At 37.1% G+C, this 12,312-nt stretch overlaps 1 protein-coding gene across 1 annotated transcript in view; it reads left to right on the top strand.

The window, feature by feature from the left end:
• The window catches only part of SLC1A3 (solute carrier family 1 member 3), a 64,771-nt gene that overhangs the window by 39,083 nt on the left and 13,376 nt on the right, over positions 1 to 12,312 (top strand). Inside the window, exons 4-5 of the mRNA XM_009095799.4 lie at positions 5,699 to 5,903; positions 7,529 to 7,571. Of these exons, the coding sequence (XP_009094047.1) occupies positions 5,699 to 5,903; positions 7,529 to 7,571 (248 nt within the window). The remainder of the gene's footprint in view (positions 1 to 5,698; positions 5,904 to 7,528; positions 7,572 to 12,312) is intronic.

Raw genomic sequence — 12,312 nt, 5'->3', positions numbered from 1 at the left:
TCTCATGGTCTCACACTGAGAGTTTACTCATCACACAGTGCTTAGTGGATGTAGGGGTGGGAGTAGCCTATTTGAGACTGCTTCATTAGGAGAGTGAAAGACAACCTTAAAGAAACAAAATTAGGGCAACACTCCTGAGTCAACAGTTGCCATTATTGCTGCTCCACCATAGGAGTCCTTAACAAGCGACTGCAATTTCCTAATGAAGAGACCATAAAAAGTAAACAGGAAAATAATTAGGAATAAAAAGATGCTCTGTTCATAATGTTTTGTGTATAAAAACTTAGTTCAAAACATCTAAAGGGTATTTATATAAAAATCTCCATTGGCAAGGAAGTGCCATGAATTCAATTCTGATGTGCTGAATAGGGAAAGAATTCATCATGGTCATAGGAATCCTCTTTTTTTTGTTTCAAGAAGTCAGTATGGATAAGGACCAGAATGGACAGCTTTTTCTACATGTTCATTCAGAACTGCTCCATTATTTTATGTATTTTCATCAACATGTTGCTATTCTTGGCAGAATCCTGACCTGGAGTTGTTGGGTCCTGTGCCCACAGGTGGGAACCTCATGGCAGTGATGGCTCAGCCAGGAACCTGCACCTGGGCTCTGAGCACACCACTTCTCCCCTACTGAGAAGAGTTACCAACATCTTGTGAGGAGTGACTGAGGACTTTGGGCTTGTCCAGTTTGGAGAAAAGGAGGCTGAGGGGCTGACCTCTCAGTGAGGGAAGTAGCACACTGGAGCAAACTTCCCAGACAGGTGGCCAATAACCCCTACTTGTCAGTGTCGAAGAAGTCAATGCTAAATAACTTTAATTTTTGGTCAGTCCTGAAGTCTAGTTGGCATAAATGGACATTTCAGCCCCAGCTGAAATGTTCTATATTTAAAATGCTTATCATTATGCATCAAAAGAGATTTTAAAGAAACAAAACTCTAAAAACACTGGGAAAATGCTTAAAGCCACAATAATTTTAGTGTAGGAAAGCAAACACATAAACTGCTTAGCTTTGTCAGAAGTTTTTAAAGGGCACCAAAAACATTCAGAAACAGGGACTTTTAATATGATAAGCAGTGGCTGAGAATTTTAACCATTTTCAAACTAAAATTATAGGCATGCATAAATGTATATGCTCACATGCACACCCTCTATTCCCAGTGTCAGTCTTGCTTGGCTGAGGAAAGATAAAATCACCGAAAGTACTAGAATCAATCCTACATAATGACTGTTTTTCCTCAGAGGGTTGTTATTTACTTTGGAGTGTAAGAAAAGTGATCCTATTTAAAAGCTACTATTTATGGACTCTCATTTGTTAGTCAGTGATTAATTTTGGTGCCAAATATAAACTCAAGGATGCTTTGCTGACTAGGAGTTTACACACAGAAACAGGGCTTCAGGCATACCAGCATAACTGCTGACCAGTTGCTGTTATGAGAAAAAAGCATTTTGCATCTAATTATCTAATATGCATATTTCTTCCTAAAAAAAAAAAATAAGGAAAATACTACAGGTAGAAACTTTCAAGTAGTATGATAGGGAAAATTAGGCATAAACTCCAAACTCAGACTGAAATAGCTCATTGATGACATTGGACTGTTTTGCACAAATCAGTTTATTCCTTTGATTCTATGGTGCTAATTAAAGGGAGAAAGTATTCTGAAGCTGTAGGAATTTTAGCATAGGTTCTGTATTTTAATTGAATTTGAATTGTTTTCAATTCCTTGGAATTTCTTCTTGAACAAGCAGATTCAAAGCTGTTTGGCTTAAAGATTATGTAAAGAAAACATGCTCAGAGTATCATGCTTGATCTTCCAGGAGTACAGTACCATCCCTCTGTATTAGTCTGTCCTGCTAAAATCCAAGATTACACATAGATTATGTGCAGTACACTTTTAATATCTAGAAAATTTATACTAGCAGTAACTCTGGGTTTGGTAAATTCTAGAATTCTGTATAATAGAAGATCATAAGTAAAATATAAACAAATATAATTGACATAAAACTAGTAATAATATTGTGACTATTCATAAAATAGTAGCTATTCATGATGATTCATAGAATCAACAGTTCATGCCAATTTACAGAACAGTGATCAAGTCAGGTGAGCAATCAGAACTACCAGATTAACAAATCAGAATTGTTAGTCCTCCTAACTAGAATTTTTTCTCCTTTTCCCTGCATCTTTCCTCTCTCTTTCTCCTCTTTTGATTATATATTTCTTCTTGCCTTTCCTATATTCTAAAATATTTTCATTTTTTCTCTAATATCTTTGTTAAACAAAAAAAAATAGTGCTTTGCTTTGTGATGCTCTGGAGAACTCCTTCTCATATCCCTATTTCACACTCAGTGAAAGAGAGGGAAGGGGTAGGTGAAGGAAGAAGACAGGAGTAAAAAGCTGGGGGGGTATTGCAGTTCTACAGACTTATGCCTACCTCCTTCTTTCTTTTCTCCCCTTCCTTCTCCCTAGCCTCCCTCCCTCCCCATCAGTACTTAAAAAATCATTCCCATTCATGCTGTGTGAGTGCACACGCTGGGAGAAATTACAGGGGCTCTGCTCCAGATCGCCTTGACAACTCCAAGGCATCCCTGTGCGTGGGGACTGGTGGCACCGCGAAGTTTCCCAGGCCCCCTGGGGAAGGGGAGGGGAGAGGAAGAGAGGAGGCAGAGGTGCTGGAGCCAGTAGCGTGGAGGAGAGCAGCGAGCAGGATGAAAGGGGCACATACATCTCCCGCGGGACAATGGGGGTTTTGCTGGCTGACTGTGAAAAGACACACTGAGGATACAATGCTTTGTGACACATGAAAGCTTTGGGGACCTTTCCAGAGCCCCGTTCTGTTCTAAGGAGTCTTGTCAACATCTTAAAATGCAAAGGAAACAATCCCTTTCTTTTTCCCGTGTTTTAAAAACAGATTTTAAATATTATTTTAGAAAACTGTTGTTGTTACGCTGGAAACTTTTGCAGTTTGCAGAGTTCCCTTTAATTGCAGTGGGAGGGGAGACTGCCCAGCAGGTCCTCAGCAAGGGCTCTCAGAGGTGAGTGCTTGTTTCCCCTTCATACAGCTTTTGTTCATACTCAGGCCTGCCATCCCTTGCTTTGAATGCCTTCTGCTATATATGCCACAAGCAGTTACAGCTCAGGAAGAGAGGAATTGCTGTTCCCTATGTCCAAGCTGAGAAATAAATTATATGATAGCAAGAGCAGGAGTGAGACTAAGAGACCTAAAATAAGGAGCAATGTAGTCCCAGCCAGAGGGCACCGCGGGAAGCCAGGCTGGAAAGCAGCTTACAAAGATAAGAGCATGACTCCTGCTCCCTGACATACTGCTTTCACATGGTTCACAGCTCAATCCCAGAATCAGCCCAAGACAAAAATAGGATCAAAATATCTAATCCTTCAAAACAACAATCCTTTCTGGTAAAGTATGCCCTATCCTGACTCCTAGTGACTTTTGGAGTGTAGGAGGCTCAACCTTCATAAGGGGTGAAGTACAAAAAAAAAATCAGGCTTGGTTAAAGCACAGGCAGGTGTGCCTGCAAATCCTCTAGGAATGACGTGCTCAGCCTCTGGTCCTGAGTCTATTATCTGTAAAGGATAGAATACTGAGAACTGACTGATTCAAAATCTCTGCATTTCCAAACATTCCTACTAAACTCTACAGGTTAACTATTTGTGCTCAGGTTGTAAAGCAAGTTTGAAATTGTCTTATCCAAAATGAAAAAATAGATAAAACACTGTTGCTACTTTAGAAAAAAAAGTAAGAAAAAAGTATACAAAAATGAAAATTACTGGACTAGTACTTAAACATTAATTGTTCTTGTTGTCAGTTATGTTTTATTTTAAGTGTCATATTAACATTTTAAAAATAAAATTTGTAACAAATGCTGTCTTCTAAATGTCCTGCGCAGTTCAATAGCAGATCTGATATTCTCCAAAAATTATTAACTTAAGTTCTTTTATTGGCTTACAGTATTTGCATTACTTCATATTTACATTACTTGAGGGCTTTAAAAAAAACAATCTTCCATCCACAAATAAGAGGGTTACAGGACTTCCTGTCTGTAAAATTTAAAAAGCTATTTGTAACTTGCTAGTATTTACCATTTTCCTCACAGCATTTCAAATCATAAATGTAAACATACGATGAACAAAATAATCCAGTTTTGCAGATTGAAAAGCTGAGTAGAGAAATGAAGGATCAAATGCCTCAAATGTTGGATTTCCATTCTCAGTTTCTTGCTGTACACTTTGTTCTTCCACTACAATGGCACACTCATAAACCAAACAATTCAGTGTGTGAATCTAGTGATGTCTGTTTGTAACTCCTTTTGTGGATACAAATCTCACTGACTCTAATGGTCTCTGCCAAAGGGCAGAAAATGAAAAAACCTGAACTGAAAGGCTAACTATAAAGCTTGTTATTGGTTTTATACTTTGAAGATTTGATCAGAGCCTGGGACACATCCTTGATCTCAGCCACATCAGGGACTAGAGTGCTTTCACTGTAGCTCCAAGAGAATGTATCTCCTCCTTGAGAAGACAGACAGAAGTATTATATATCTACAATAATTTTTAAAACTTTTAGTTTTGCCAGGCCATAATTCAAGTTTCCCTGTTATTTATAGTCCTGTGGTCCTCTTGCCTTATTTTAAATGCTTTCTCCTCTGAGACAGGCACCCAAAGCAGAAGTTGGTCAACTTCTTTATATTTTATATGTTCAAAAATAGCATCCATATAAATGTGTTGGCAATCCTATGAAGTATGGATTAGGTAATTCCATACAGGAGGAGATAATAAAGCTACAAGATCCTTTCCTAACCCCTTTTTTCATTCTGCGCTTTGAAAGCTTGATTGCAACAAGAAGCATGAGCACTGCTTTGAGGCAGATGGCACAGCCCTCCGGACAGAGTAAGGGCAAATATGGAGGAGAGGAGGAGTGGGACATTTTAAGGAGAAGAACTATCAGACTTAGCTGCATCTGCTGGAAAGAAAAAGAGAATTTCCCTTTCTGACAGCCCTCATGAAACATTCCTTCTCAGAGACTCAGAACTCTTTCCCTGGCAGAGCTGCACCTTCTATTAGAAAACACATGCAGCCATTCATCAGTGCAATCTGGTGAACAAACACTATAGAAGATGCCCTAGGGAGCACCCTAATATTCACAGTAGATCCAAACAGAGCCAAGAATTAGGATTAATGTTGCAAGTTCTGCAAAGTTTATGAAAGACTATAAAGGCTTATTCATGCAATGGTAAGGATTTTCTGAAACAGGCTAGCAGCATTTAATCTGTTTTAAACTCCTATGGCTTGGGACAGAGGTAATCTGAGGTTGCCCATTGGGAGTTAAAGAAAACTCTTCATACATGTTAATTGTTGCAAACATTATCAACATTACTTAAGAGTATCCACTTTTCTATTTTACACTTATAAATTATGTGCAGTACATTTTTCAGACTATGGTGACTACATTGACCAGAAACCATGAACTGTCTCACTGGAACATAGGGAGCACCACACTGCCTCAGACCAATAATCTTTTCTTTAAGATTATGACAGTGGCAGTATAAGCTGCAAAGGAGGGACATCTTGCCTTGAGTAGCTTTAAGTGTGATCATCAAAACTATTTTCATCATGTTTAGCTCATACTCTCTACTCACAACTGTATCAGGTGAATGTCGTTGTGCTTAAATTCACTAGGAATTGCTGCCCTGGATAGTAAAGCCTCAGGGAAGATGGGAGTCCGAGCAGTAGTCTACTACATGAGCACTACAATCATTGCTGTCCTGATTGGCATAATCATTGTGGTCATCATCCACCCTGGGAAAGGTACGAAGGAAAACATGCACAGAGAAGGCAAAATTGTGCAAGTGACAGCAGCAGATGCCTTTCTTGATTTAATCAGGTATGGCTATGACATTGCACATTTTCTGTACCATAGCTATGACAGTAATGTTAGATTCACAGAGAACAAAAGCAGAGAATTTAAACAGTGATTGCATAAAGTTGCCAAATTCCTTTCAACTCTGTGATATCAATTTCTCTAACCCATACAATGCTAAAAAAGGATACATGGATTTATTTCCAAATTTAGCTGTTGCATGGGAAGAAAATGCTTTTAATACTAAGAGAAAGACTCTTTTTCTTTTCCTTCCTTCCTTCCTTCCTTCCTTCCTTCCTTCCTTCCTTCCGTCCTCTCCGCGCCTTCCGCGCCTTCCGCGCCTTCCGCGCCTTCCGCGCCTTCCGCGCCTTCCGCGCCTTCCTTCCTTCCGCGCTTTCCTTCCGCGCCTTCCTTCCTTCTGCGCTTTCCTTCCTTCCGCCACTTCCTTCCGCCACTTCCTTCCGCTACTTCCTTCCACCACTTCCTTCCTTCCTTCCTTCCGCCACTTCCTTCCTTCCTTTTGCCTCTCTCTCTCTGTGTTTGGCTATCTGCATGGGTATTTTTCCTCCTTCCATAGCACAGGCTTTATTACTAAATTCCTCCCCTTTTCTTCCAACTTGCAACAGTTTTCTCACTTCACTTGAACCCCTGATTTACTTGTTTATTTTAATTTTGAATTGTAGCACCAATCTGGGTGCATCTGCTCAATTTATTCAATTAATATGAATGGGAAATGACTTATATTAACAGGCAAGTAAAATGTTTGAGATAGAGGGCACAGACGTAAAATCTTCTTTTTTCCTTGCTCAGAGAATCTGCAGTACCTCTTTTACAGAGCTAATATGTCACAGATATATTCCAGGGAGTAGGGAAGCTGAGGTTTTGAACTCAGGAGCTTTTCCACAGGTAAAACAACTAAAATTTTGTGTTCCACTAACCCATTTGGAGAATGCGGAGACTCGGAGAAAGGCCTCCAGGGATCACGCTGCCAGAAAGGGGGACTACAGAAACCTCCATGAAGAGGTTTGCACTCAGATTCCTCAAGATTTATTCAGTTAGGCGTCTTCTAAATCCCTCAGAAATGCACAAAACAAAGGAAAACAAACAAACAACCCCCTATCTGCAACAAATGTACACGCACATGCATGTAGTATTATTATTATTATTATAGAATACTCAAACTTCAGAAAGATTTGGGCTATAACCACAACAAGACTAAATCAAGTCATAAATATCATTAGGTACTAGACTACATAAATGCAAAAATTGTTTGGCAACTTGAAATACGTCAAACATTATTAAAATATTTATTAATCTGGATTCATAATGCATTAATAAGTACAAAATTAAAAGTGAGCCCATAGATCTTTGTAAATTAGTAATTTAGCTAATATGCTTCTCCATAACCAGACCTGTTATACAATACTGAATACAGAGATTCTAATTGCCAGGAGCTATCCAATCCCACATTTCCTCCTGGTAAAGCTAACCGACCAATGTTACATGCTAAGCTCTACTCACTGTATATGTAATCACATATTATTCTTAGGATTCCTCAAAATTAGCTCTCCAATTCTTTTATTAGCTGTGTCGTTACTGAAGGAATTATTAGTATATTATTCTCATGTTATTTTCTTTCTCTTTCACAGAAATATGTTCCCTCCAAATCTGGTGGAAGCTTGCTTTAAACAGGTAATTTTTTAAAAAAAATTCCAATTAAACATGAAGAACTAAGAAATTAAATGTAACCACACTTGCCTCAGGACTATCTACTTACAGCAGAAACATAACTTACATTTGCTGCCAGATGTCAAAAGAAAAAGTTCCCTGAACTAAACTAACTGAATCTATGCTTTTTTTTCAATCGTATTGAGACAACAGTGTTTGCTATGAGAAGTGAAGAAAACCCATACAGTTTGGCAAAACAAAAAATTACTTTTTTCAAAATTTCAGATTCATAAGTTGACATCAAGGTTCAGTAGAGTGAATTCAGGATCTGCTTTTCTAAAATAGTGTTGTGTTAAACTGGGAGATACTGAGATATTCACCATCTGTGCAAAGACTGGAAGGTTTTCAAGGATTCCACATGACAAATATGCATAGGTTGGAAACAGAAGAAAAAAATGTATGGACATAAACAAAAAAAAAACCAAATTAAAATCTTCCCTTCACCTACAGTAGAAGTCTTTAGGAGCACTTTTTTACCATTGCTTTTCAAAATCTTCCATCATTAGCTTGGTCTTAATCTTAGCTGTACTATGGAGAAAATAATAGTCCCATTGTTTTTTTAAAAATGAGGACATTGGTGATTCAGTGAAACCTAGAATGTGTCTTTTCATAATCTAATAGCTTCATATTGACCTCACAGATAATCTTGAACTGATATTTTTTACCAGCTGCTGTTGTAGCAATAAAAAAAGCTGAAATGTGGAGGTCAAGAAGAGCATAAAGTATAAACTTTCCAAAATCCAGCTGACTTACATCTTGCAGAAGAATTGGAAACAAATTGTAGCATTATTTTTAGCTGTATAACAGAAAACAATAAAAAGGAGTCACTTTCTGCATTAAAGATTTCTAGATTAAAGATTAAAAAGCAAACTAGACCCAGGTCCAAATGCCATGCCTCTGTCTGCAGCAAGGATGTTGATGAACTCAGTACAGAGAAGCAGAAGAGCAGTATAGAAATGCAAAAGTCTATATCTAAACTAGAAATAAATTCAAAGAATGTTATGAAATAAAATACAGGAATGATATTATCTTTATCTCAAAACAATAAAATAATTAGGGCATAAAGTTACAGATGTAGCAGCAAGTATCTTTCATAAATCTCTCAAATTTGGAAGTTAGTTACTATCTAGAGCTCTTGAAAGCAATCAAAGTGTCTTCCAGACTGCAGTTTCAAAAATATTTGGGAAATTATTTAAGCAGATAACAGGCCATTAGTTTGATCCCAGTTGTAGTGCAGGATATGAATGCCTTAAAGGGAAAAGTAGAGACTTTGTAATAAACAAAAAAGAAAAATACATAAAACAAACCTACTACCAAAACCACAAAGGTTTCTGAAACATAAATTTTACCATCTTTCTTCCATAATATTGCTCATTTCCTCTTTCTTTTTTTAAAATTTCATTGCTGTTGTTGTTATTGATTGTTTTGGTTGAAATTTTTTATTTTGGTTTTTTGGGGGGCTTTTTGACTTCTCAGAAACAGTAGTTTTTTTAAGATGACAAAAGTGAAATAGTTGCACAGGGGACTGTAAGAATTTTTAAATTTCTGGAGATAGCAATGGAACTTACTGAAAGGCTGAGAGTACCTCAGGTGATATTTTTATGAATGACATTGCCAAAAGATGCACAGAGTTAAGTTTATAGATGACAAGAAAGTCCAAGCATTTTGTGTTGAGATATCAAAAAAAATGCCAAAGAAAGTGGTAAGACCCTGGCACAACACAATACTAAAAAGTCACAGCAGCAAAACTACTCAGCTCTTACACATGTCAGCATGTTTGGTTACCTCCTAGTAGTTCTTCAATATATGTGAAGTAAACATTTAGAAGTTAACAGTAACTTCTTATTTGACAATTATCATCAAAAACACCAAAAAATGTTTAATTCACCTCTAGGATATACATTAAGTGACAGAACACCAAGACATTAACTAAGGCCAGAGGAATGTGACCATTTAGGATAATGAGTGTATTCCATTTTCTTCATTCATAGATTCATGCTAAATGAACATAGTGAAAAGGGGAGTTGTTAGAATCATCAAAAGAACACAGCATATAGAGCAAAAAAATTATTGACAAACTATTCAAGTACAAAAAAAAAGTGGGAAAAGAGGTAAATATGAATAAAACATACAAAAAGAAAGGGAAATCACTATTACCAAATTTAAACTGGAAATTAGTGACGTTTTTAACCCTACACAACTTAAAGTTGAATTCCTGAAAGCATTTTCATTTAGAAAACTTCAGCATTTTCCAATACAGTTTAAAAAATTATTTTGATAGTATTCTACTATAGCAGAAAACTTGGTTCAGTAACTATCAGTTCTAAACCTATGTTCTTAATTAAAGAGGTCCTGTAGATTATGTTAACATTTAAGTACCTCGTATTTCTCATGTGCTTTAAAGCTTAAGGAAGTTTCTAAAAACAATCTAGAAAAACAGGATATATTCAGTGAAAGATTTACTGACTTTCAGCAGCAACTGAAAGTACCAGGATTTACTGAAGTACCAGGATTTTAAATTTGTCACACCATTACTTTTGAACTTGGTTTCAAACCCTAAATTTTTACATAGAAGTTATTTTGTTAGCAGATTAGTTAAAAAAAGATCTTCGCTCACAAGTATGTGTAATATTCTTAGGTATCCAGATGATTTTGTACATCTGACCCCACAATTTTTTTTCCAAAAGCTTCCATCCATTATTTCATAAGTTTCTCAGAAGATTTATGAAGAGGAATGAGCCATCTGGCACAAATCTGTTTGTGTAACACCATGTCTGATGGTCAGAACACAGTACTTCTCATAGCTGTCCATATTCAACGGTGTAATACCATGCCACAGCTTCACACACCTGGAAATCATCACTGGAATATGCACTGCACATTTAAATACCATCTTTGGATAGATCAGATGTGCACATTATGTCTTACAGCATCCTTAGGCAGGTTTCTTTCCTAGTTTGTACGGGAAGCCACTGGAAAGTGCAAAATGAAATGGAGAGCATAACCAAAGTGGGAGAGATCTTAAGTGGAATTGGCAATGCTTTCATATGGTAGCTGCTGGGAGACAAAGTCCTGGAGGGAGACTGGAACCTTAGGGCTTACCTAGGGAATGTCTTCCTAAATTTTCTACTCTTCTTCTTTCAGTTGTTAGGTCCTTTGGATACCCTTTCCTGTTTCTTCCCAACAAGACTGTGAGGCAAAACTGCCTCCCCTTTCTTTTACTTCTCCTCATCCTCCTTCTTTGCCCTTTTTCTTTCCCAGGTATTTCTGTTTTCCATTTGACTGACATGAATTTTCAAACATGACGGAGAGTGGTTTTGTTCCCTCAAGATCCTGGGATGCATTTTTTCATGTCCTGTATACATCCATTCATTTTCATTAGGTGATTCCAAATGTTTGCTTAAAGTAGGAGGGACTTGGCTCCTCCAAATTCCACCTGGAAATACAGGGACTTGAGAGATCTAGGTAGATATGCCAGACAATGAAGACTGAGACAAATAACTCATTGGGTACCTCAGCCTTCTCAGGCTGATTGTTAAACAGCAGATTATTAATCTAAATAACATGTTTTCTGATGATGGATGTTTTCATATGACCTGTCACAACATTCACTACGCTCAGTTCTCAGGAGGCTTTTGTGATTTTTATGAGTAACAAAAGAATCTGAATAGATTGACTGGAGGTGACTATTCCACACATACCTAAAATTAGATTATTTTGTTCAAATTTTTCTCTATGCCCCCACATTTTTTTTCTCTATGCTCCCCCAGTTTAGGGAGAGCTAAAGAAATCTTTGAGTTTATCTTTCAGCTCTGGCCACCATCTATCTCTTCATTTCCCTTTCTATACTAAATTAAAAAGTGCTGTCTAGCCTGGGGCTGAGCAGCAGTGAGCAGTCTGCTTGTTAAGCAGATATGCCTTCTTAGCTGCTTGTTCTTCATGCTGTGCTCTGGAGGTCTACCAAAGGCCAAAAGAAACACAAGGAAACTTGCAAAATCAAGAGAAAAAGAATCAATCAAAAAATTTGGCAAGGGCCATTCTGGTGTGAATAGGTAGAATTTGATGCCAGCTGAAGCCTAAAGAATTGCATCTGATAAATGCATTTCTTCTGAGATATTTTTGATTACATATTCTTTCCTGAACTTGTCATTATCAAGGGAATTGTAAGTGTTAATCACACATCCAGAAATGAATACTAACTAATATGTGGTGTCTATTCCTCATGATAATTTAGGGTAGTTAAGATATATTATGACGTTTATCATCAACTCTTACACAGAAAATTTAGAATGTGTTCACACATATCGATGTGGAGAGCAAAGAAGAAAAACAATAAAGAAAATGGAATATCTCTATCTTGTTTTAATTTTTTAAGGTTTCATTTAAGCAAACTTGTTACTTTTAAAATCATTATTCACCAAATGCTGCATCATCATACAGACTTAGTGCAGACAGTACTAATGACAGAGTAAATTATGGCAGTGAATTATGAACTTTCAGAATAGTTACCATTGCAATTACCTTTTCTTCAAGTTAAACCAATGGGTTACGCTGCTGCCAGGTCATAATATTTCTTCTTCAAAAGTCCTTCAGTATATCCAAGTCAAATGATGGGGTATCTTGTATCACCAATAAAAGCAAAATAATAATCCAAGTGTGAACAACTGATTCATTGCATTAATCAGTACATAATCTATATTGTCTA

This window comes from Serinus canaria, chromosome Z (assembly GCF_022539315.1).
Source record: "Serinus canaria isolate serCan28SL12 chromosome Z, serCan2020, whole genome shotgun sequence".
Taxonomy (NCBI): domain Eukaryota; kingdom Metazoa; phylum Chordata; class Aves; order Passeriformes; family Fringillidae; genus Serinus; species Serinus canaria.
This window is presented reverse-complemented; position numbering and strand designations above follow the sequence as displayed.